The 27,456-nt window shown below is 37.8% G+C and overlaps 1 protein-coding gene across 3 annotated transcripts in view; it reads left to right on the top strand.

Annotated features, from left to right (window-relative positions):
• HECW2 (HECT, C2 and WW domain containing E3 ubiquitin protein ligase 2) overlaps positions 1–27,456 on the top strand; it is a 356,852-nt gene that overhangs the window by 284,306 nt on the left and 45,090 nt on the right. For all 3 annotated transcript variants that reach the window (XM_055345429.1, XM_055345430.1, XM_055345431.1), the window contains 3 exons: positions 2,062–2,158; positions 17,692–17,775; positions 23,422–23,531. In XM_055345429.1, coding sequence (XP_055201404.1) covers positions 2,062–2,158; positions 17,692–17,775; positions 23,422–23,531 — 291 coding nt within the window. The remainder of the gene's footprint in view (positions 1–2,061; positions 2,159–17,691; positions 17,776–23,421; positions 23,532–27,456) is intronic.

Genomic DNA, 27,456 nt, shown 5'->3' with positions numbered 1-27,456 from the left:
TTTTCTTTGCCTGACTCATTTCACTTGGATAACACTTTCTAGGTCCATTCACTTTGTTGCAAATGGCAAAATTTTGTTATTTTTTATTGCAGAGTAATATTCTGTTATATATAGAATTATATACAAAATCACATCTTCATCCATTTATCAGTGGACAGTTATGTTGCTTCCCTGTCTTGGCTATTATAAATAATGCTGCAATGAACAGAGAGATGGATATATTTTTTAGAGTTAGTGCTTTTTTCTTCAGGTCAATATCCAGTAGTGGAATTATTAGAGCATGTGATATGTCTGTTTTTAACTTTTCAAGGATCCTCCATACTATTTTTCATAATGACTGCAGCAGTTTACATTCCCACCAACAGTAAACAGGGGTTCCTTTTCCTCCACATCCCTGCCAACACTTGTTATTTCTTGTCTTTGATACTAGCCATTCTAACAGATGTGAGGTGATATCTCACTGTGGCTTTGATTTGAGCATCTTTTCATGTATCTGTTGGCTGTCTGTATGTCTTCTTTGGAAAAATGTCTATTCAGGTCCTCTGCCCATTTTCCAATGGGATTATTTGTTTTCTGGTGTTGAGTTAAATGAATTCTTTATATATTTTGGATATTAACCTCTTATTGGATATATGATTTGCAAATATGTTCCCCTGATGTTTAGTATATTACCTTTTCATTTTTTTTATGTTCCCTTTGCTATGTAAAAGCTTTTTAGTTAGGTGTAATCCCAAGAGTTTGTTTTTGCTTTTGTTTTTGTTCCTGAGGAGACATATCAGAAAAATGTTGCTAGGGCCAATGATCAAGAGATTCCTGTCCATGTTTGTTTTGTTTTGTTTTTAGGAATTTGTGGCTCTAGGTTTTACATTTAGGTCTTTAATCCATCTTGATTTCATTTTTTGTGGATAGTGTAAGAAAATGAGCCAGTTTCATTCTTTTGCATATAACTACCTAGTTTTTCTAGTACCATTTATTCAAGAGACTGTTTTTTCCCTACTGTATATTCTTGCCTCCTTTATTATAGATTACTTTATCATATAAGCATGGGTATGTTTCTGGGCTCTGTATTCTATTCTGTTGATCTGTGTGTCTATTTTTGTGCCTGTACCACACTATTTTTAACTATTATAGCTTTGTAGTTTAGCTTGAAATCTGGGATTGTGATACCTCTTATTATACTTTCTTGAGATTATTTTGGCTATTATGGGTCTTTTGTGGTTCCATACAAATTTTAAGATTGTTTGTTCTAGTTCTGTAAAAAAAATGTTTTTTTTTAAAGATTTTATTTATTTATTTATTTATTTATTTATTTATTTATTTATTTATTTGAGAGAGACCAAGAAAGAGAGCACCAGTGGGGTAGGGGCAGAGGGAGAGGAAGAAGCAGGCTTCTTGCTAATTAGGGAGCCTGATGCAGGGCTCTGTTCCAGGACCTTGCGATCATGACCTGAGCTGAAGGCAGATGTTTAAACACCTGAGCCGCTCAGGCACCACATTGTTGGTGTTTTGATAGGAATTTTGTTGAGTCTGTAGAGTACTTTGGGGAATATGTACATTTAACAGTGTTAATATTTCCAATCCATGAGCATATTATACCTTTCCATTCATTTGTGTCATCTTCAATTTCTTTTATCAATATCTTTGGTTTTCAGACCACTATTGTATTTGGGCAACTCTTATGCTGTCTATCTCTGTGAATGGCTGATATTTAATCAGAAGATGGTTTTCCATTTCTAACAGTTGCTTATGAGATTTTTGGTAAAGCAATAGTTAAAAACAATCAATATCTAGAATCTTGTTAGTGATCTCTTCCTGAAATTTGATAATAAATATGTCTTATGGGATGAGTTTAATTAGTGCTTACATCAGACCTACTAGATCTAAGTCCAAAAGTCCTATAACAGGTAGACACAATTTGGAATTTAAGCATCGCTAGTAGCTCCAAACTATGACTTTGATTACAAAGAATTTAACCAAAAAACAGACTTTTAAGTTTGGATTTATGTACATAAACCTAATAACAGATTTTTAAAGTATTGTTACAATTTCTGATTTTTTCAGCTTACAATGACAAGATTGTTGCATTTCTGCGCCAACCCAACATCTTTGAAATTCTGCAGGAGCGTCAACCTGATCTTACCAGGAATCATTCACTCAGGTAACTGTAGTATTGGTATTTGGTTCAAGTTCCACAAGCCCTAACTATTGAATCTTCAGTAACACTGACCATCATCTTGGAAATTCACTCTTTCTTTCTGGCAGTCTAACCAAAGGTATCTTGTGCACAAATACTTTATGTTATTAACAACCAGGTCATTGTAGTCCTGGCTTTTATCTATTAATTATAAAGATTGAATAAGAGTGACAAAAGAACCTAGAACCCTTTTAAAGAATATATATGAAAAGAAACAAAAATTCATGGCCAAGGATACATCCTTGATGTGCAGATTATAATGAAAATAATAAGACACTAACTCTGAATTAGTTTAAGTAAACAAATGTAACAGAGTTTACTGAATTGAGACTTATAAAATCCTAGGCTCAGTATTTACATTTTTTTAATAAAAACATAGTGGAACCCAAGGAAGGACTCTGATACTCCTCACCGTCCAGTATTCCCCTGCATTAACCCTCTCTTCTAAACAGCTCTTCAATGCATCACACTTAAGCCCAGTTTTACTTTCCTGAATACATGCTGTTCCTGTTCCCTGGCAAGTTTTTCTCTTGTGCATTTGGCAAAGAAGGTCTTTCCTTTAAAACTCAATGCAAGATACCCTTACTTGAAGCCTCACAGCTGTACTGTGAGCTCTTGCTTTCAAGATCTAGCTAGTATTTCTCAACCTCATTGTTGTAGGCATCAGCAGAGATGGAAAAAGATACAAATTTCTACTTAAAATTTGACATAACTCAAAGCTCATTTGGTTCATATGCCATCTTTATTGGTAGAAATATGTTTTTCCATTGGTGCCATCTTGGCCCACAACAGTGATTCTCCAATACTACTGTACTTAGTTGTACCAAACTTTTCATGAGTATCAGCTGGGGAGCTTTGTAAAGTATAAAATGTCAGGTCTTCTCTCTCTCAACCCTTCTCTCTTCTCTGAATTTACACCCTGTATCCTCCTACACCCTGTCCAGAAATTTAATTCAGGAGGTTCAGGGGACAGCTCAAGCGTTTAATATCTTAAAACCTCTTCATCTAAGTCCAGTAGCTCATCCAGGTGTAATAACCACTGTTTTAGACACTAATTGATAATTATGTAGTGTATCACATGGTCCTTTATGCTGTTTTGGTTATGTGACTTTTGTGTTATAATTTGACTTACTTATACTCTATTTTCGAACTAAATTATAAGTTCCTTGCAAATATGGATCTTATTCAACTCATTATGTCTCCTCTTTACTGCTTAAATATCAAGAATAGTACTCTGCATATAGTGAATGTGTGTGTGTATATATATATATATATATAGAGAGAGAGAGAGAGAGAGAGAGAGAGAGATTTTTGTTGATTTGAAAACAAATTATCAATTCTTACGTTCTTAGTCTCTCATATCTTTTATTTTATTGAAGCATAATTGATATACATTATATTAGTTTCAGGCATACAACATAATGATTCAGTATTTGTATATATTGTGAAATGATCACCACAATAAGTCTAGTTAAGAACCATCACCATACATTGTTACAGAATCTTTTTCTTATAATGAGAACTTTTAAGATCTACTCTCTTAGCAACTTCCAAATAGGCAATACAATATTATTAACCACAGTTGCCATGCTGTACATTGCATCTCCATGACTTATTTATTTTATAACTGGAAGTTTGTACTTTATAATCTCCTCTCCCCATCTCATTCACTCCCCATCTCCTGTCAGTCTCTCATAGCTTTAAAATTGTCATTATTGTCTAAAGTCTCTAAAGGCTAAAGGCTACATGTAATTTTTCTAGTATGACTATAAACATTGCCTACGCAGAAATCCCAGTTTCACAGTAGTTAACATCTAATGCAAGTCTTAGTGCCTTTCCCAACCTGATAAGCATTCTGTTCTCAGTCACAAGAAAATTATAGAAATTAGATGAGCTATCTCATTTTGCATATTTGTATATTACGGCATCCACTCTGTAATCCATGGTCCACTGGATAGTCTCAAGTAAGAAGTTTTAGTTAATAATATTGTAGAAATAAACTCCTCAGTTGTCCACTGAGAGATCTTAGAAATTCTTGACCACAAAACAAAATAAAAGAACCCAAATCTCTCCTCTTTTGCTAACCACAAAATAAGGGGAACTCTATCTTCTTTCTTTCTTTCCCACTAGCTCTAGGCCCAGCGCGCGCGCGCGCGCACACACACGCTGCTAATTAGTTTCTCTTCCTGTCAGGGTACCCCACCCCCCACAAAAAAAAACAAAAACAAAAAGGAGACTCAAGAAGATTTCTGCTTTTGCTCTTCACACCACAGTATTATTTACAGGAATTTTACATATCTTTACATTTCCTCCATTGGAGGTACTAGAGGATTTAATCTACTTGAATGAGGCATCCAACAGTATCATGATTCTTCAGTTATTTGACAGAACTTTAATAGATCTTAACAAAGTAAAAAACTGCTGGCCCCACTTGGTAGCTTTCAGTTTTGTTTTTCCTTCTGCTTTTCAGAGTCTTAAAAGTCTCTAACCTAAAGATTGGTAAGGATTTTTATTTTTTTAGTGATTCCCAGTGTCTTCAGCTGAGCATTCTTTTTAACATAGATCTTACATGGTAATCTATTGGTAAGAAATTATTTGATAAGCTTTGAAATAAGTTTACATCTTATTCCAACTTATTTCTAACTTCCATCTTATACTTTCTAAAACTATTTACAGCATTTGACCATAAAAAGCATATGCTCCCGTGACAAGTAGAAGGAAGCAGGAACATAAATCAATGAGATAATGCTCTTCCTCTTACCCAGAGTCGTCTGTCACAGTGCACTTTTCTGAAAAGTTTTTTGTAGTTGAGTGTTTTGCTTATTACAACAACGCAGTGGGGAAGTTTGTGTATCTAAGAGAACACTGTGTTTCATATGGTTAAAAACTGCATCGTAAAAGGTGTTCCCACAAATGCAGAGGTGGGGAGCCCCCTGGGGTTCTTTAATCTCCTTTTTCAGTGCTAACTTTCGATAAAAGATTTATAGGTGGAATTGTGCCACTAAGTAATTGTGTGCCAAGGATAACTGAGCAAGGATCCTCAACACTAGTGAAGCTCTTCCTCATCCGTAGCACAGTCACTTAAAGAAATAGCCATTCTTTCTCCCCCCATAATATGAGGAAAAGTGTTAGCCCTTGGCACGTTCAGATGGGTACATCTATTTACATTGAGTTTTTCCTGTTTAGCTTGTGATTCCTCCTAAACCAGCGGATAGCCAGCAGTTTATTTAGTTTCTATCCATATATGGCTTCCTCTTCCTCGACACTCTACTTGTGTATCTTTTACTGTAGAATGTCTATGGTAGCGTGTACAGTGGAATATGGCTTTAGCTTTCAACTGCTATATTTAAATCTCTGCTCCCTCTAACTTTATCTGTTGTGTAAAGGTGATGCTATGAAGTTATCGTCTCCTTTTTTTTTAAATCTCAGATTTATTTCTTTGTCTATAAAAGTCAACATCTAAACATCAGTACTACTTCCTTCAAGTGGGTACTGCCCCCCCATGGATTACTATATCCTACTATTGGCTCTCATTGGAAAGACTAATCATACTAAGAACTTTTAAATAATATCTTGGTGAATGTAACAAATACAAATTCAATAAAGTTTTTGGTATTGGTATTTGTACAACACTATGTTATGAGTAAGGATCTAGATGTCATAAAACTGCATTAAGAATTGAAAATAATCTCTCTTGGGTGGTTATTAGGTCTAGCCAGCAAATATATTTCCTATTAGTCCAGCTTTCCCCAGGCATCAGTGATAACTATGTTGGGGTCCAGGATGATTCCATTTCTATTTGTCCATGAAAGTCATGTGATCATAGTGGACCTCTATTTCCAAATCAAATGAGAAGTAAAAAGAAAAGTTGATCTTTCTACTGCATGGCCCTATCCTTCAAGTGAGACCATGCTCTGTGACTGTAATAAAGAATTTGAATAACCAAGTGAGTAATGAATGCTAATCTTACTTTCTTGGCCTTATACCATTAGAGAAGTCATGAGATTTCTCTAAAATTGCCCTTGGGCAGTTTTTTAAAACATGTATTTTTGAAGGTGTCACTGAGCTGTATCTACAGGAACCATGTGTGCAGAGTCTGCAATCCAGAGAGTCTTGTGGTTTAGAGGCATTGCTGCTTTTGATTGTTTCTGATCACGTGCCCTTCTTAACTTCACCAAAAATGTTGGTTGGTTTCAATGAGAGTATTTTCTGTGGGAATTCCGGTCTTGAGACTATGTTCATTGTCCTCAAATGATCTTCTGCTAGAGTTGATCTTCTGGGGTGATTCTGTACACTTGAGGAAGTGGTTACAAAGATCCAAATATTATGGGCATCTGAGATACAGCAATGGCTAGTGGCTTTTTCCTGAGGTTGTCACACACTACAGTTTAGCATCTTGCGACCACAGCTGTGAGTTTTCTCATTAAAAGATTGCCTCTTTACCTGTCTTTGCACTTCCCTCAGGGGGCTCTATTTTAGCAAATAATCTGATGCCAGCTCTCTGATTCTCTTTTCCTCTCTGCCACAACAAAAAATAGTAGTCAGGGCAATTTGTTAGAAGCCAATTCTTATTTTGGCATTGACGAATCTTGTGCCTGTTCTATTTTATTGAGCATTCCTAATGTGCACAGCAAAAAGCCAGGTACCTGGGGAACATAAAAAATGAAAGAGGAAGGGCTTTTGCTCTCAAGAAATTAATATTTCCAAAGGAATCTGTGTTGTAACTGAATGGCCCAGTGAGAAAGTGCAATGGAGGAAGTCCTGAAATGTATTCTAAAGGGCACAGAGAGAGAAACATACCCATGCAGAGAGGCACAAGTGATAAAATGTTATTTGAATGTCATCTTAATCCTCATTTTAAGCCACTAAAATGAAATAGAATTTCTTCATTAAGATGAATGCAGTCAAGATAGGAATTAAAGGACTGCCACTGATTCCTTTGAACTCTGTAAATTTATAAAATAAATGTGAACAAACATAGTAATGTAACTTTCAAATGTCCCTGTAATCAGAGTCATATGTATCCTTAATGATATTTCTCAAGCTTGTTATGTTTATTTCAGACACTGAGTGGACTCATGGAAAATTGTTAAGAGCTGAAACTTATTTTCCATTCTAAAAGGAAAAGAAATACTGCAGATCTACAATATTGACCTTAATCACTTTTGTTTTAATGAAACATAAGTGTGCACAAATATAAAATATGCAAAAACTTCTTAATGCTTTTATGAACTATAAAGCCAAAAGACATAGAAGTTCAGTAAAAACTTTTAAAAGTAACATTTAATTGAATGATATGAATGTGAGATTTTGTTTTTCAGAAGCCAAATCACCAATATTGAAACCATATCAGTAGAAGGATACATTTGTGCTTTTTGCTTCACTTGAGTTTGACTTGTATCTCATTTAGATCTTGTATCTAAGGGTTCATCAGGTGCATCTGTGACAATATCGTGGTCATTATTTTTCTTAAATAGGTCATTCTTATCTACTCATTTATCTACTAATTTTGTTTTCATCTACTAATTCATTGTTTTGATGAGCCAATTCTTTTAATACCCCCAACTGCAATCCCGAAGAAAAAGTATATTATTAAATGTACCCGGTGATGATGCTACTGCTCCTTTTTTATTCATAAACTGTGGTAAAATTTTGTTCTTCAAATAAACCATGACATCTCTTATGCTTTAGTTAGCATCTATGCATAATTTACTTTTTATTTTTTATTTTATTTTTTTAATAAGTTTATTTTTATTGGTGTTCTATTTACCAACATACAGAATAACACCCAGTGCTCATCCTGTCAAGTGGCCCCCTCAGTGCCCGTCACCCATTCCCCCCCACCCCCCGCCCTCCTCCCCTTCCACCACCCCTAGTTCGTTTCCCAGAGTTAGGAGTCTTTATGTTCTGTCTCCCTTTCTGATATTTCCCACACATTTCTTCTCCCTTCCCTTATATTTACTTTTTAAATCCATTTATTTTGTTGTCTCTTTAGCCTGTGGCAGTTTATATATACATAACCTTGACTCACTTCATCATTGTCATTATGTGAATTAACACCGCAAAAGAAGAGTTTTGTCTTTTTAATTGGTAAGAGAATTGTGTGTCAGCTGTAGACGGACTGCTGTTATCATAGTTAACGTCAAGGCCCTGCCAACCTCAGTGGCTGCTCACCAACACTTTGAAAGTTGCTCTCTGATCACTTGGCACCAATGTCTTATAAATGCAACCAGGGGACCTGAAGTCAAATGGCACTCTTCAGTCATAAATGTTATTCAGATTATCCAGAATATGCTGGCCATGATATTAGCAGTTTGATCATCATTGTGAAAACACGGAATTTTTAGATTCCCCCAGGACTTGAGATTATGTCTATAGATTCCTAGTAGACAGGGACACAAGTTTGATGAATACCTGTCTATGGAATATTAGGCAAATACCTAACAACCAAGAAGTAGTTCCTGTTTGGTTTTGCTTTTCTTAGAAAAGATTGACGACATTTCTGAGGATATCTGCTGACTTTCTCTTCCTCAACCTTGAACTACTCTCTTGATAGTAAACCAGTGCCCTCTTTTAATATGAAAGGACTCTGTGGAGGAGGGGCAAGATGGGGGAAGAGTAGGGTCCCCAAATCACCTGTCCCCACCAAATTACCTAGATAACCTTCAAATTATCCTGAAAATCTACGAATTCGGCCTGAGATTTAAAGAGAGAACAGCTGAAATGCTACAGTGAGAAAAGTTTGCGCTTCTATCAAGGTAGGAAGACGGGGGAAAAAGAAATAAAGGAACAAAAGGCCTCCAAGGGGGAGGGGCCCCGCGAGGAGCCGGGCTGAGGCCAGGGCGAGTGTCTCCAGGACAGGAGAGCCCCGTCCCGGAGAAGCAGGAGCTGCACCAACCTTCCCGGCGGAAAGGCCTCGCAGGGAGTTAGAGCAGGACCCCAGGAGGGCGGGGATGCCCTCGGGCTCCCGGGTACACTAACAGACACCTGCGCCCCGGGAGAGTGTGCCGAGCTCCCTAAAGGGCTGCAGCGTGCACGGCGGGGCCCGGAGCATCTCGGAGGGGCTTGGGCGGCGGCTCCGCGGAGGGGGATGCAGGGCGGGAGCAGCTTGGAGGGGCTCGGGGGAGGCTCTGTGCAGAGGGGGCTGCGGGGCGGGAGCGCGAATCCACCAGTGCAGGCCCCGGAGCACAGGCCACCGGGACACAGCCCAGGACCCGGCCTCCCCCCGGGACAGGCAGAGGCCGGGAGGGCCCAGGACCACAAGGACGCTCCTGTCCTGAGCTGAGCAGATCAGCGACCCTGCCCCGAGCCTCCAGGCCCTGCAGATGGAGAGCTCTGGAGCTACTGCAGGAGCTGACTCCAGGGCTGCAGAGCTGCCGCCGCCACTGGGGTTGTTCCTCCTGGGGCCTCACGGGGTTAACAACGGGTAAGCAACCCCCACTGAGCCCTGCACCAGGCAGGGGGCAGAGCAGCTCCCCCAAGTGCTAACACCTGAAAATCAGCACAACAGGCCCCTCCCCAGAAGACCAGCTAGACGGACAAGTTCCAGGGGAAGTCAAGGGACTTAAAGTATACAGAATCAGAAGATACTCCCCCGTGGGTTTTTTTTTTTTTTTTTTTGCTTTTTGATTTGTTTGCTTCCCCCATCCCTTTTTTTTCCTTTCTTTCATTTTCTTTCTTTCTTCTTCTTTTTTTCCTTTCTTTCTTCCTTTTTTCTTTTTTCTTTTTCTCTTTGTCCTTTTTTTCTCTCTCTCTTTTTCTCCTTTTCCCAATATAACTTGTTTTTGGCCACTCTGCACTGAGCAAAATGACTAGAAGGAAAACCTAACCTCAAAAGAAAGAATCAGAAACAGTCTTCTCTCCCACAGAGTTACAAAATCTGGATAACAATTCAATGTCAGAAAGCCAATTCAGAAGCACTATTATACAGCTACTGGTGGCTCTAGAAAAAAAGCATAAAGGACTCACGAGACTTCATGACTGCAGAATTTAGATCCAATCAGGCAGAAATTAAAAATCAATTGAATGAGATGCAATCCAAACTAGAAGTCCTAACGACAAGGATTAATGAAGTGGAAGAACGAGTGAGTTACATAGAAGACAAGTTGATGGCAAAGAGGGAAACTGAGGAAAAAAGAGACAAACAATTAAAAGACCATGAAGATAGATTAAGGGAAATAAACGACAGCCTGAGGAAGAAAAACCTACGTTTAATTGGGGTTCCCGAGGGCCCCGAAAGGGCTAGAGGGCCAGAATATGTATTTGAACAAATCATAGCTGAAAACTTTCCCAATCTGGGAAGGGAAACAGGCATTCAGATCCAGGAAATAGAGAGATACCCCCCTAAAATCAATAAAAACCGTTCAACACCTCGACATTTAATAGTGAAGCTTGCAAATTCCAAAGATAAAGAGAAGATCCTTAAAGCAGCAAGAGACACAAAATCCCTGACTATTATGGGGAGGAGTATTAGGGTAACAGCAGACCTCTCCACAGAGACGTGGCAGGCCAGAAAGGGCTGGCAGGATATATTCAGGGTCCTAAATGAGAAGAACATGCAACCAAGAATACTTTATCCAGCAAGGCTATCATTCAAAATGGAAGGAGAGATAAAGAGCTTCCAAGACAGGCAGGAACTGAAAGAATATGTGACCTCCAAACCAGCTCTGCAAGAAATTTTAAGGGGGACTCTTAAAATCCCCCTTTAAGAAGAAGTTCAGTGGAACAATCCACAAAAACAAGGACTAATAGATATTATGATGACACTAAACTCATATCTGTCAATAGTAACTGAATGTGAACGGGCTTAATGACCCCATCAAAAGGCGCAGGGTTTCAGACTGGATAAAAAAGCAGGACCCATCTATTTGCTGTCTACAAGAGACTCATTTTAGACAGAAGGACACCTACAGCCTGAAAATAAAAGGTTGGAGAACCATTTACCATTCAAATGGTCCTCAAAAGAAAGCAGGGGTAGCCATCCTTATATCAGATAAACTAAAATTTACCCCGAAGACTGTAGTAAGAGATGAAGAGGGACTCTATATCATACTTAAAGGATCATATGCCCCGAATGTGGGAACTGCCAAATATTTAAATCAATAACCAAAGTGAAGAAATACTTAGATAATAATATACTTGGTGACTTCAATCTAGCTCATTCTATACTCGATAGGTCTTCTAAGCACAACATGTCTAAAGAAATGAGAGCTTTAAATGATACACTGGACCAGATGGATTTCACAGATATCTACAGAACTTTACATCCAAACTCAACTGAATACACATTCTTCTCAAGTGCACATGGAACTTTCTCCAGAATAGAGCACATACTGGGTCACAAATCGGGTTTGAACCGATACCAAAAGATTGGGATCGTCCCCTGCATATTCTCAGACCATAATTCCTTGAAATTAGAACTAAATCACAACAAGAAGTTTGGAAGGACCTCAAACACGTGGAGGTTAAGGACCATCCTGCTAAAAGATGAAAGGGTCAACCAGGAAATTAAGGAAGAATTAAAAAGATTCATGGAAACTAATGAGAATGAAGATACAACCATTCAAAATCTTTGGGATGCAGCAAAAGCAGTCCTAAGGGGGAAATACATTGCAATACAAGCATCCATTCAAAAACTGGAAAGAACTCAAATACAGAAGCTAACCTTACACATAAAGGAGCTAGAGAAAAAACAGCAAATAGATCCTACACCCAGCAGAAGAAGACAGTTAATAAAGATTCGAGCAGAACTCAACGAAATCGAGACCAGAAGAACTGTGGAACAGATCAGCAGAACCAGGAGTTGGTTCTTTGAGAGAATTAATAAGATAGATAAACCATTAGCCAGCCTTATTAAAAAGAAGAGAGAGAAGACTCAAATTAATAAAATCATGAATGAGAAAGGAGAGACCACTACCAACACCAAGGAAATACAAACGATTTTAAAAACATATTATGAACAGCTCTACGCCAATAAATTAGGCAATCTAGAAGAAATGGACGCATTCCTGGAAAGCCACAAACTACCAAAACTGGAACAGGAAGAAATAGAAAGCCTGAACAGGCCAATAAACAGGGAGGAAATTGAAGCAGTCATCAAAAACCTCCCAAGACACAAAAGTCCAGGGCTGGATGGCTTCCCAGGGGAATTCTATCAAATGCTTAAAGAAGAAACCATACCTATTCTACTAGAGCTGTTTGGAAAGATAGAAAGAGATGGAGTACTTCCAAATTCGTTCTATGAGGCCAGCATCACCTTAATTCCAAAACCAGACAAAGACCCCACCAAAAAGGAGAATTACAGACCAATATCCCTGATGAACATGGATGCAAAAATTCTCAACAAGTTACTAGCCAATAGGATCCAACAGTACATTAAGAAAATTATTCACCATGACCAAGTAGGATTTATCTCCGGGACACAAGGCTGGTTCAACACACGTAAAGCAGTCAATGTGATTCATCGTATCAGCAAGAGAAAAACCAAGAACCATATGATCCTCTCATTAGATGCAGAGAAAGCATTTGACAAAATACAGCATCCATTCCTGATCAAAATTCTTCAGAGCGTAGGGATAGAGGGAACCTTCCTCAACATCTTAAAAGCCATCTACGAAAAGCCCACAGCAGATATCATTCTCAATGGGGAAGCACTGGGAGCCTTTCCCCTAAGATCAGGAACACGACAGGGATGCCCACTCTCACCACTGCTATTCAACATAGTACTGGAAGTCCTAGCCTCAGCAATCAGACAACAAAAAGACATTAAAGGCATTCAAATTGGCAAAGATAAGTCAAACTCTCCCTCTTCGCCAATGACATGATACTCTACATAGAAAACCCAAAAGCCTCCACCCCAAGATTGCTAGAACTCATACAGCAATTTGGTAGCGTGGCAGGATACAAAATCAATGCCCAGAAATCAGTGGCATTTCTATACACTAACAATGAGACTGAAGAAAGAGAAATTAAGGAGTCAATCCCATTTACAATTGCACCCAAAAGCATAAGATACCTAGGAATAAACCTAACCAAAGAGGTAAAGGATCTATACCCTAAAAACTATAGAACACTTCTGAAGGAAATTGAGGAAGACACAAAGAGATGGAAAAATATTCCATGCTCATGGATTGGCAGAATTAATATTGTGAAAATGTCAATGTTACCCAGGGTAATTTACACATTTAATGCAATCCCTATCAAAATAGCATGGACTTTCTTCAGAGAGTTAGAACAAATTATTTTAAGATTTGTGTGGAATCAGAAAAGACCCCCAATAGCCAGGGGAATTTTAAAAAAGAAAACCATAGCTGGGGGCATCACAATGCCAGATTTCAGGTTGGACTACAAAGCTGTGGTCATCAAGACAGTGTGGTCCTGGCACAAAAACAGACACATAGATCAATGGAACAGAATAGAGAACCCAGAAGTGGACCCTGAACTTTATGGTCAACTAATATTCGATAAAGGAGGAAAGACTATCCACTGGAAGAAAGACAGTCTCTTCAATAAATGGTGCTGGGAAAATTGGACATCCACATGCAGAAGAATGAAACTAGACCACTCTCTTGCACCATACACAAAGATAAACTCAAAATGGATGAAAGATCTAAATGTGAGACAAGATTTCATCAAAATCCTAGAGGAGAACACAGGCAACACCCTTTTTGAATTCGGCCACAGTAACTTCTTGCAAGATACATTCAGGAAGGCAAAAGAAACAAAAGCAAAAATGAACTATTGGGACTTCATCAAGATAAGAAGCTTTTGCACAGCAAAGGATACAGTCAACAAAACTAAAAGACAACCTACAGAATGGGAGAAGATATTTCCAAATGACGTATTAGATAAAGGGTTAGTTTCCAAGATCTATAAAGAACTTATTAAACTCAATACCAAAGAAACAAACAATCCAATCATGAAATGGGCAAAAGACATGAAGAGAAATCTCACAGAGGAAGACATAGACATGTCCAACACGCACATGAGAAAATGCTCTGCATCACTTGCCATCAGGGAAATACAAATCAAAACCACAATGAGATACCACCTCACACCAGTGAGAATGGGGAAAATTAACAAGACAGGAAACCACAAATGTTGGAGAGGATGCGGAGAAAAGGGAACCCTCTTGCACTGTTGGTGGGAATGTGAACTGGTGCAGCCACTCTGGAAAACTCTGTGGAGGTTCCTCAAAGAGTTAAAAATAGACCCAGCAATTACACTGTTGGGGATTTACCCCAAAGATACAGATGCAATGAAACGCCAGGACACCTGTACCCGATGTTTATAGCACCAATGTCCACAATAGCCAATCTGTGGAAGGAGCCTCAGTGTCCATTGAAAGATGAATGGATAAAGAAGATGTGGTTTATGTATACAATGGAATATTCCTCAGCCATTAGAAACAACAAATACCCACCATTTGCTTCAACGTGGATGGAACTGGAGGGTATTATGCTGAGTGAAGTAAGTCAATCGGAGAAGGACAAACAGTGTGTGTTCTCATTCATTTGGGGAATATAAATAATAGTGAAAGGGAATACAAGGGAAGGGAGAAGAAATGGGTAGGAAATATCAGAAAGGGAGACAGAACATAAAGACTCCTAACTCTGGGAAACGAACTAGGGGTGGTGGAAGGGGAGGAGGGTGGGGGCGAATGGGTGACATGCACTGAGGGGGGCACTTGACGGGATGAGCACTGGGTGTTATTCTGTATGTTGGTTAATTGAACACCAATAAAAAATAAATTTATTAAAAAAAAAAAAGAAAGGACTCTGTGGAATAGGAGTGGCTAGAAGCCCTAACCAGAATTAGTTAAGCAAGTGGGACAACTTCAGTATTTTCATATGATACTAGAATAGACTATCTCTTTTCCACTGCACCATGAACTCTTTGAGAAAGGAACTAGGTCTTCCACCCTGTTGGATTCCCAGTATGGGGTATGGTGCCCAGCACAATCTAGACACCAAGAGAATGTTTGCTGAAAGAAGGAATGAATGTTAGCCTAAAAAGATACTGAGTGGTATGGTGTGCATCTGGGGACATGCTCCAGTGGCTGACCCATAGCTTGTCAGTGCCATAAATGAGCTGGCCTGGTGAAAACTAGATTCCTCTGGCGTATGGTATGTTCTGGCCTAAAGAATGAGACCAGTTGCTCTCCCTGCCTAATAGTTAATATCTGGAAAGGGTTGAAAAGTTCCTCACTTGGCATATTTCCTCTGCTGTCTTTCCTTGTCTTCACCCTGTCATCCTTGGGTTTTTTTTCTTTCTTTCTTTCTTTTTTTTTTTTTTTTTTGTAAATTTTTAAATTGAAGTTCAATTTGCCAACATATAGCATAACACCCAGTGCTCATCCCATCAAGTACCCCAATCAGTGCCCGTCACCAAGTCACCCCATCCTCCTACCCTGTCATCCTTGTGACTCAGGAAGCTATCTTTTCCTTATTCCCAGGAAGCATACAGACCGTAGTCCAGTGCGTGGTATCTTTTACATCACCACCCTCATTCTGTCTAGCTCCAGCTGAAGAAGTGTAGGAGAGCGTGCACCCTGTTTGTTTTCCCGTGTATTCTGTTTGCCTGATTCATTGTGATGATAGGGCAAGGAGATAAACTGTGTTTGTTGCAGATAGCTTTTGATTCTTCAAGATCAAAGCATGTTATTACTGACCCTTATAAGAGTATTTCTTTGGTTATTATTCTTTTTTTTTCTCCACGATGATTTCTCTTTAATGTAGCTTTTTAAAACCAACTTTCATATCTTGTACCAAAAAAATCATTCACCAGATAATGGGCCTTGGTTTTCGTCATGTGCTTCAGACATGTGATTGTAGCACTTGAGGGAAAATGTTCTGCTTGGTTCAAGCCTCCAAACTGAAATAACAAAGCAGAAAGGCTGGCTTTTCCCTTCTGAACAATTTCTTTATATATGTGTCTGACATTCACTTCTTAGGTATATGTATGTGTAACTCAAAGGTTGGAAAAGAAAATTTGGCAATGCCAAAGATAAGATGTTTCATATACTAATATATTGTTTAAAATGGATCTAGCCAGAAGCAGCCAAATTCTTTATCAGTCCTTGTAAGCTATGTGGTTGAGAGCAAATCAGTGGACTTCTCTGTACATTGTGGGTTTTCCATTTCAACAGTTAAACCTTGCCTTTCACCTCATTGTCTTCAGGCTTGCAAATAATTAAGAAGAAATTTGGAATTTGGAAATCTAAAATGCAGTAGAGGTTTAGGGAAAATATCAAGCAGAAAAACAAGATCATCTATAAAGAGGAACTAAATCTAAATAAATACTTATATCAAAGATCAATATTTTATTTCATATTGTACAAAAATCAGACTATGCTATCATTAGCACTTTGAGTAAAATTGCATAGTTGTGTTTATTCCTATGTTACTATCAAATGAAATGCTTTCAGTACCATAGTTTATGTTCTTATTTTTTTTTCTTGTCTTATAGAAGTTAATATACTATGCTTTGAAATAGTATCATGTAAATGAGGGGAAGTAACAGGGAAATTTTTGTTAAAATTGTTTTCATATAAAGAATTGAAAATAGCGGGGCAACCCCGGTGGCTCAGCGGTTTAGCGCTGCCAATAGCCCAGGGCGTGATCCTGGAGTCCCGGGATCGAGTTCCACATCGGGCTCCCTGCATGGAGCCTGCTTCTCCCTCTGCCTGTGTCTCTGCCTCTCTCTCTCTCTCCTCTCTGTGTATTCTCATGAATAAATAAATAAATAAAATATTTTTTAAAAAAAGAATTGAAAATAGCAGCATGATGATGGCTCATCAAACAGAAAACCTGATGTTCTTACTTATATCTATAAATAAAATAATGGTAGAAATCCCTCACAATTGGGTTTGATATATGTATGTAGAAGAATATATACATTTGCACAGGTATACACATAATCTATCCCACTAACTGTAGTAACTAAAAGTGTTTCAGGTTTTTAGTTATTTCAAAGAGACATATGCCTCTTTATTGAGTATATATTGATTAAATACTATCTGCCTCTAAGTAGGAATGTGCTCATCACACATAATTTAGAAGTATAACCCCAGGAAAATAGATGAATATCCCTACACATTCACTTTTTGGAATAACAGGGAATCAGCCTGAATGGCCTAAACAGTTGCTTAGATTCAAGCCCACAACAGGCTCTAACTCAAAGCAGAGACTGAGTTATATTGGTTGGATGGTACTAGCACCTGTAGTAGAACTTGAGCAGTGAAATGATAAAAACAATAAAGGAATCTTTCTCCAGTGTTAGGACAGGGCAGTTTTGATGCTCATGGGTCCTCCTTGAAAGCAAGGACCATGTCTCTATTGGATATGTGTTCCTGGGTATATTAAACATTAGCTACCCCATCGTAGATACCAAAAAAAAAAAATGTTGTCACTATTATTTTTGAAATGGTGCCTAAGGCACTGAGTCATGTTTCAGAAGGTCTACCATGTAAATTTTGAACTGTTTCTTTGCTTGAATAGGGAGAAGATCCAATTTATCCGAACTGAAGGGACCCCAGGATTGGTGCGTCTTTCAAGTGATGCAGACCTTGTTATGTTGCTGAGGTATGTAACACCCGCTTTTGACGTAGAAAGTCTTCGGCCATCCGATTTAGGGAGCACTTTAGAAAACACTACTCTGATATTAGTAGCCGGAAAATGTCTCCATTACTCTTTAAAGATTTGTGGAATACTTATGATGTGGAAGTTGTAGGATGCTGGTTTAGTAATGATTCATTTCAGATTACATTTCTTATTCTGACATCTGTTTGATTTTTTTTTTCCCCTGTTGATAAACGAGGTGATTTTGTAGAAGGAAAAGGTTATTAGTAAAGGCCAGTGGATAGAATGTCCCACTCACAGAATGGAATACAAGGGCATACAGGGCTTACTTACCTCTTTAGAGTAGAATAGAGGTCATATTTATTTATTTTTTTATTTCAAATTTTTCCTCCAAATGTGCTTTGCCTTTTTTTTTTTCCCCTGATTTGACTTTTTTTTTTTTTTTTTAAATGATTTTGAGAGCTTAGGTTTGGGAAATTAGATCAGAAAGGTGAAATTTGATCACTGGTACTCATTGTCAACTTGATAGCCCTTCATAAAAATGACCCAATTATATTTTCTTTTCTGTTGATTAGGTCAGCTCTGGTTTTAAATTTTAGAGTAGTTTAGAAAAGGAAACTAGCAATTTTTTGAAATATTTTTCACTCTTAATATTAACCCTTAAATGTAGGAGGCTAGAATAAAATAATGCTTTGCTCTACTAGTAGTTGGGACACTTACCATCATAACCTCGAAAGAATTAAAGGGAAAGTCAGGCTGAACCATACCACACAATGTTTTATTTATCCCAGAGTGCTAACAATTTCATTCATGATATTCATGATGATCTTGACCCTAACCATTTCTAGCTGCCTACATGATAGTTGCCATATTTGTAAAACTGAAGTAAAAATATTATTTTCCTTTACTGGATAGTTGGAGCATAATTCAAAGAGATATAATCACTTCCCACAGAGACTTCACTTCACTTGATTCTGAACAAGACCTGTTGGGAGGGAGGGGTCACTTATCAGTCTAAGGGGTGACCCATGACTGTATTGTACTAAGCTAGTTCTGAAAACAGAATATAGTGTGCTACACGGTCAGGAAGACTCTTGATCAATTAATATGTAATACAATGTTTCTACCACAGTTTGGTTGGAAATAAAATAGTTTTGTTATAAAGTTCTGGCTAGACTATGACTCTTTTGCTTCATTCTAGAAATCTTAGGTTTTTCATTTAAAATAAAGAATTCTGCTTTGGGAATTAATGAAAACAAAATAGAAATCATGATGATCATTCACCTGTTCTTAGTTAAATAATCTTTAGATGGTATAGCCCTAAATATTTTAAGTTACAGTATAGCTTAGAATATTTGTACTTTGGTAAACACTGCATTTTGCGTGAGTTTCTATGTGTTTGAATTTAAAAATATATATATCAGTTTTCTGTATGTATATGTATGTGTATGTATAGATACACATGTATACACACATACACACACACACACACACATAAAGAGCAAGGCTACATTTTCTCCTTTTTGGGGAAACAGCATGTTCTCTGAAGTTAATAGCCCTTTGGAGAAGTATGAGAAATTCATTTATTATGTGATAGTTCTATATTTATTACATGCAAATGATGTCATTAAGTTCTAGACTTACTTAATTTAGATGATCAAATGTATTTATTTTCATAATTTTTTGTGATGACACAATGTATTACATGTGGATACTTACTAAATAATGTTTAGGGACGCCTGGGTAGCCCAGTGGTTGAGCATCTTCCTTTGCCTCAGGGTGTAATCCCGGGGTGCCAGGATCGAGTCCTGCATTGGGATCCTTGCATGAAGCCTGCTTCTCCCTCTGCCTTTGTCTCTGCCTCTCTCTTTGTCTCTGTCTCTCATGAATAAATAAATAAACTCTTAAAAAATAATGTTTAATAGTTATGGAAACATTTTGAGATCTCAGTTCTTTATTTTTTATTTTACTTGTATTTTACTTTGGAGTTTGAGTTATCAATGACTATAAACTCAAGCAATGGACTAGTTGTATGCATAGCGAAAGACTTTGTGTCTATTTTTATACTTTGTCTATTTTTAAGATTTTATTTAATTATGAGAGAGAAGGAGGAGAACAGAGGAAGAGGAACAAGCAGACTTCACATTGAGCTTGACATGGGGCTTGATCCCAGGACTCTGAGATCATGACCTGAGGTGAAATCAGCATAACCGACTGAGCCACTTAGGTACCCCTATTTCTTAAAAAAGAAAATAATTCCTGGTACAAATGGATTTGATTATCAGCAAGCTGCAATATAGAGATGCCATAGCTGTAGGAAATTATTCAGTTCAAAATAAGCCTATGTGAGATTATTTTCAAAAACCGCCATTTAGATGACTTTGTTACAGCTGTTATTGATTATTCTATTTCATATATTATTCCATTAACTCAACTCCTATAAAAAATATACCTCTATCAAAGCTTATATATGAAATGATTGATACATTTGGCCATGTTAGAATTTTAAAATTTATATAATGAAAGACACCACATATAAAAGCATAAAGAAAGCTAACAAACTAGTAGGAGAATATATTCACAATGTATAAAGCAAAGATATTATGAATACACAAAGAATGTCTTTAAATCAATTTAGAAGAATAGAATTGAAAAGAAAAATAGATGAAGGGTATAAAAAAGGCATTTCATAGAAATCGAAGTAAGAATAGCCAGTGAACTTATGGGAAAGATGCTAGCAATCATAAAATGCAATTTCCAATAATGAGATAGTATTTCATACATTAGATTTGAAAAAGCCAGAAAGTCTGATAATATCAAATGAGAAATAGGGACTCTCATACTGTCTGGACTTGGGATTGCAATTTCTACAACCTTTTCAGAACACAATTTGACAATATCTTGTATAGTTGAAAAGGCATATGTGTTACGCCTGAGAAATTCTGCTCTTAAATATATACCATATTTATACTAAGAACTCTTTTGCATGTGCCCAAGGGAGTATATACAGTATCTTCACTGCACCATTGTTGATAATAGCACAAAGTTGGAAAAAATTAAATATTTGTCAAATGAGATAAATAAAGAAATTTATTTGTTCATAGAATGGACAACTGCATAGTAGGAAAAGTAATATGCTAGATTCTTATCTGTCAACATGGATAGATGTCAGAAATATATTGAACTAAGCAGTTTAAGAATGCTATATACTTACATAGCACTATGTAGTTTTTTTAGTGCATAAGGCAAAACTGTATATTGCTTATTTATGGATATTTATTGCAAAATATAAAACTATGGGAGGAGGATACCATATTAAAGTCATGGCAGAGGAAAACAAAGGGGCTTGTATACACAATGCACATACACAGACATATATGCATGTACATGCAGATATATAAAGATGTGTAAGTATGCATGTATGTTTGTCTGAAGCAAAAATAGTAGTGTTAACATTTGTTAATCCTGGATAATACGAATCAAATGTTTTATTTTATATTACATTTTGTGTATTAAATTTTTCAAGTAAAATATTTTTCTTGATACGAACGATTCCGGAGTATTGGTTATATTTAAAGGAAATGATAAATGTCATGGAGCAAAGGGACACAGATGTAGATATCTAAAGAAAGGGTGCTAATTCCTACTCTTCAGTTAATTTAGCCATAGGTTTGCAGATCTTTGTGATATCAACTATTACATGAGACTATTCCTTAGCAATTAATTTAAAATTCACATTATTCCAGTGGCTATTGATTTATTGAAAAAGAAAAAATGACTTAAGACCTTAACTTGGGCCGAGTAGCCAACGGTACGTAGTCGGGTGGCTGTGGGCTTGTCTGCAGCATTTGGGACTGGGCCAAAAGAAAAAAGAAAAAAAAAAAAAAGACCTTAACTTGGTATTATAAATATGATTATTTCCTACTTATGCTTCTAAAACTTTTTGACTTTTTTTTTTAAGATTTTATTTATTTATTCATGAAAGACACAGAGGAGAGAGAGAGGCAGAGACACAGGCAGAGGGAGAAGCAGGCTCCTTGCAGGGAGCCTGATGTGGACTCGATCCCAGGTCTCCAGGATCATGCCCTGAGCCAAAGGCAGGCGCTAAACCACTGAGCCACCTAGGGATTCCCACTTTTTTACTTTAATAGTTTAAAAGTGGAAAGATAGCTTTAAAAAATACTATCATGGGCAGCCCTGGTGGCGCAGCGGTTTAGCGCCGCCTGCAGCCTGGGGTGTGATCCTGGAGACCCAGGATCGAGTCCCACATCGGGCTTCCTGCATGGAGCCTGCTTCTCCCTCTGCCTGTGTCTCTGCCTCTCTCTTCCCTCTCTCGGAATGAATAAATAAATGAATCTTTAAAAAAAATAAAAAATAAAAAAATAAAAAATAATATCATGTCTAAAAATCTTTTGCTGCAGTGGTCTAGCAGATGTGTGCATGTAAATAAAGAACTAGAGAAGAATTATCAAGTTGTTATTGCATTGCTATAACCCAGGGTTTTCTCAGCTTCAAAAGTATTGACATTTTGGACTGGATACATCTTTGTTTCAGGGAGCTATTCTGTGTATTGTAAGATGTTTATCAGTACCCTGGCTCTACCCACTAGATACCAAAAACCTACCTTCTCCCAATTATGACAACTAAAAGTATCCTCAGACATTCCCTCCAAATGGTGTGGAAGGAGGGCAAAATTGCCTCAGTTGAGAAACGGTGTTGATAAACCTTAAGAATCCTTTCCTTAATCTCTATAATAATAAACTGTTGCCACTTTTTTCTGAAAACAGGTAACAGGTTTCTAGATTTGGCCAAGTTTGAGGAAAACCTGCTTCTTCCTCTTAATTAAAAGACACAAGTCCTCTTACTTTTATTGCTGTTTTAATTCTACTTTGTCAAGTATTTGTCAAATGTCAGGAGCTTAGTGGAATCAATAGTACTTTTATCCTATCCTAATATTTTTTTTCCTATCCTAATATTTAATGAAAAGTCTGAGATTCTAAGATCTCATGTCCATGGTTATTGTCTTTTAGGAGAGTCCTAGAAAAAGAAACTTCAATATGGAGAAGAAAGAATACACTGGATTGAATAATCTAATATCAAAAACCTCACATTTAAAAAAACATTATAAACCAGAGTAAACAAGGGAGCTAATTATTTAGCAGTTGTAATTATGTAGGAGGTGTTTTGTTTTATTTTGCTTTTAATTCTCCAATTAAATCCTAAACTCTTTGAATATTAAGACTCTGTCGTATATGTCTTAGACTGAGGATAAAGAACATACTTTGTGTCTCCATTATGGGTTCTCAATAAACATTGTGTGTTACATGTTAGTCTTATTCTCAAATCTAAAAGCCCATGTACTATTGTTCAAGCAAACATGTAAATTCAGACTCACAGATTAAAGTGGCAAAATAGGAATCCCGTTGTCCAGAGTTGGTAGGAAAAGAGGCCCATAACCATAGGTTTCACATGAGCTGCAACAGACAGCTGTTTGCCCCAAGAACGACCTACAGGAGTAGGGGGACAAGTGCTCCCTTTGGGATGTGAGCCAGACCTCAGAGTGAGAAATCAACTCTTACTCATGTGGAAACAAGGCTTTTCCCCCCCTTTTTGGCTAAAGTATGCACTTGCTTTCTTGTCTTTCCCCAGTTTATTTGAAGAAGAGATAATGTCTTATGTGCCTCCACATGCCTTACTTCACCCCAGCTACTGTCAGTCTCCACGTGGTTCCCCTGTGTCCTCTCCCCAGAACTCGCCGGGTAAGTCTGCCTGCTGTGCACAGTGAATCCTCTGAGAAGCTACCCTACAGTTAAATGTTCTGTCCTTCACAAAGGGCAGTAAGGGAACACTTTGGGTACATCTTTAGTGTTAGCACAGGTACATATTGTGTGGCACTTGGTGTCTCTTAAAACTGGCTTGTTCCCATGGCCATTCATTGTGACAGGAAGATAATGCCATTCCAGAATAAGAAGATAAATGTCAGCAGTATGATATACTCAGATACAGGATTTACTTTGTGTTATGTTAGGTAGTGCCTAATATATCTCGGAAAATATTAGGACACAAAATATTATATTAGCTTTTCGATTGAAAAAGTTCTGGTAAGAAGACAGATTCTAATCAAAAGAAATGTTTACTTTCAAGAAATAATATAGAATTAAAATGAGTTTAATGGACTTTGGTAGTTTTTTTCCTGCAGTAATGACTAACTGCATTAGATAGGAAGACTTGAGACACATGGGCGAATAGAAAATGTTGATAGATAAACTAAAATATTTAAGTTCAAATTCTTTTTTTGAATGAAGGAGTGGATGGATGGATGGATGGATGATAGAAAATCTAGCTTAGGAAGTAAGTTTTTTTAAGGAAAATTGTTATAATGTTGACAGAACATCAGCTATGTTTATTTTTATTGTACCCAATATATTACTCTTTAATAGCTATCAGAATTTAAAGCTCTTTTTAATAGAAATGCAAGCTCCATATGTGTCACTAAAAGCTGCTCTATAGTCTTTGATATATGACATGTTTTCACAAATCCTATCATAATGAAGTAAAGCCTAATTGAATACCACAAACAGGAAAAGGTCTATTAATTTGTTCTTTTAACACAGATTTATTGAGCATCCAACTATGATCCAAGCACTGAATTAGACTCCAGTGCTACAAAGATGAATGATGCAGTCTCTGCCTTTGAAGGATTCATGGTGGGGCAGTGAGTCAGCAAATGATTCTGTAAAGCTCTGTGGTTAGTTCTGTAAAAAGCGGTGTGGGAACACAGATTTGGGAACAATTCTTCCTTCAAGACCAGCAGTGGGTGTTTGAGGGAAAGATAAAGATAATATATGGAGGGAGCCTTGAAGGATGATGAAGGTGGGCCAAAGGAAGAAGAACGTTCTAGGTAAATGAGTAGCATAACCTAAGTAAGCCTCAGAAGAATGAAAGCAGTTTAGGGACAAATAATAGTTACAAGTAAGAGCAAGTTCTCAAAGCTCGGGTTGGAAAGATAGGCTAGGGCTGGTTGGTCATTGAAGCCTTAGTTTGCAGTTTGTATAGAGCCACTGAAAATTTAAAACAGAGGAATAACCCTGTTTTACAAAGAGCAGTTTGGTGGCAATATGGAGGATGGATTAGAAGACGAGATAATGGAGTCAGAGAAATCACTTGGGAGGTTGTTGCATTAACCCAGGTGACCTGCTCCAGGGGCTGGACAAGAGGGAAACAGGAGTTAGTTCAAAAGGATAGGTAGGATGTAGAGAAATCAGGACTTTGAGTCCAGGTAGGGAAGATTCTGAGGTCCCCACCACCTAGATGATAACACCATTCACCAGGAAAGGAAAAAGATTAGCCTGCAAAGGAGGGGTTCAGTGAGTTTAGTTTTGGACACGGTTTGTTGAGGAATCTCTGAGCCGTCCAACTGGAGATATCAGAGACAATTGGAAAAGACAGTCATGGAGCTCAGGAGAGGTTTGTGGCTTGGCATATAGGTATGCTGGTGGCAATGGAAGCCCAGGACAGATTGGAGGAACTGGAGAGGACAAGCCCATGGAAAGAAGAGAAAACAGAGGATGGTAACATGAGGAACTTCAGTATTTAAGGAATGGGCTGAATAGAGGAGCAAATTAAAGAAAGAGAGACAACGGATTTTGGAAGAGAATTAGGAAAGTGTTTTCAGGGAAGCCAGGCTTCAAGGAGTAGAGAATGGGCCAAATCCTCAAAGCATTCAAGAAGGATGAGGCCTAAGAAGAGGCCATTGGATTTGAACATCATGCAGTTATAAATGGCCTTTTTAAGAGCAGCTTCTGTGAGATAAGAGATTATAAACTGGAAAGTGACCAGTTGCAGAAGGATATAAGAAGTAGAGCAGAAGCCAGGAGTATAGAATATTCGTTTTATGAAGTAGGGTGATGAATAGAAAGAAAAATAGAACAGTACTTAGAAGCAGAAGATGGGTTAAGGAAGAGGTTTTAGGATGGGGAAGTTGAGCATATGTGTGTGTGCAGAAGTCAGAAGATGTGGGTGGAAGGAAACTTGTTTGTTGAAGCAGCAATCATGCCACAGGCCCATGAAGGCAGGACGTTGAAGACAAAGTAAAGGTCAACTTTGGAACAAAGTAGGGATACCTAGTCTGATGATCCAGGATGAGAAGAAATAAGTCTATGACACTTCAGGTGAGTTTAAAGATGTAGGGGAAAAACTGATGGAATTCAGAGCCGACCTCCGTCTTTACCAGCTGTGTGTGACTTTGGGCAGTTTGCTTCTTTCCCTGAACTTGAATGTATGTTTCTGTAAAATGGGAATAACAGTAATCACCTCCCCTGGTTACTTGGAGTAGAATACCTTGCCTGGTGCCTGCAACATAACAAGCATCCAATAAGTATTAATTTATCCCTTTTTTCCTTCTTTCTGGAAATCTGATCCTGAGAATTATAGCTTTTCAATGTTTCAACCATTGGAAAGTGGAAACTATGAATACATCTCTCCCCGATTTACAGAGCTGACTGCCTAGGTATTTAATCATTCTGACTGGTCTTTATCTTAGTTAGATCCTATGATGAAGTTCAAAACGGGTTGTCCCTTTACCTGATGCTTTGTGGTTAAAGAAGTGAAGCTGTGTGGATTATTGCTCCTTTCAGCAAGGCTCTCCTTCCCAGGGCTTTTCTGCAGCCCATCCTCCTCAAGAAAAAGGTTGATTGACAGCTTCTGTCCCTTTCTAAGCCCTACAAAGGCATGTGCTCTTGGGGACTGATTAAACATTCCTTGAGACTATAAGAACTTTCTAAATGGTGACTAAGTTACCTTCTTTTCACTGAGCATCACAAATGCACATGAGTAATCCATGGTGGTAGTAAAATGCATTCTGGAAGCACATTTAGAGCCAAACATTTTCCAAAGATATGTAGAGCCCAAATATATCTAAATTGCTAGCAGTGTTTGTGGTGGTTTTAATTTTCCGGGAGAATCATCTCCATATTTTTGGCCTATTCAGTTTCAGGAGACTTTATTTGATCTTGAAATTGGGATGAACTGCCTGATATCAATGGAAGTTACTGTAACTGATTCCACATGATCCTACAAGGCCAGGACTAGCTAGCCTCATTTACCCTGTGGAGTAATCTTCTGATCCTTTGAGTACAAAAGAGTCTCCTCCTACCACGTTCCTGAAGTTCATCGTGCTTGTGAAAAGCCTTTCGGATGTTTTAAAGTGGTCTGTTCCTCTTTCTTGGGACTAGAATTTCATCCCTTTTGTTGACATATTGTGAAAATTGTGACAATAACAAATTTGAATGATCTTCTTTCAGAATGACTCGGGATCTGGTAAACTTTCCGGACTTTTCCTTATTTGAGTACATTTACATGTCTTTTCAAGTGGAGGAGAGAGAGGGGCTCTGGAAACTTTGACTTGCTGCTTTTTCGCAGCTGTTAGAGCGCTCACCTAAAATTTGTCAAAATTTTGGAATGTGAAGGTTTGTTTTTCTAGGACCGTTATAACGCCAATCCCGACCTTAGTTATGCCAGAAGGGGAAAATCTTTCCAAACACCATATAGTTCATTATGCCAAATAGGGGACCCAGAAGTTTATTTAAGGACCTTTTGTAACTCCACATTTCTAGGAATTTAAATGCAGTAACACCTAATTCATCTAATATCATTGGAGATGTGCTCACATATGTGAATTTTCCA

Source organism: Nyctereutes procyonoides, unplaced genomic scaffold, assembly GCF_905146905.1.
Source record: "Nyctereutes procyonoides isolate TBG_1078 unplaced genomic scaffold, NYPRO_anot_genome, whole genome shotgun sequence".
Lineage (NCBI taxonomy): Eukaryota > Metazoa > Chordata > Mammalia > Carnivora > Canidae > Nyctereutes > Nyctereutes procyonoides.
This window is presented reverse-complemented; position numbering and strand designations above follow the sequence as displayed.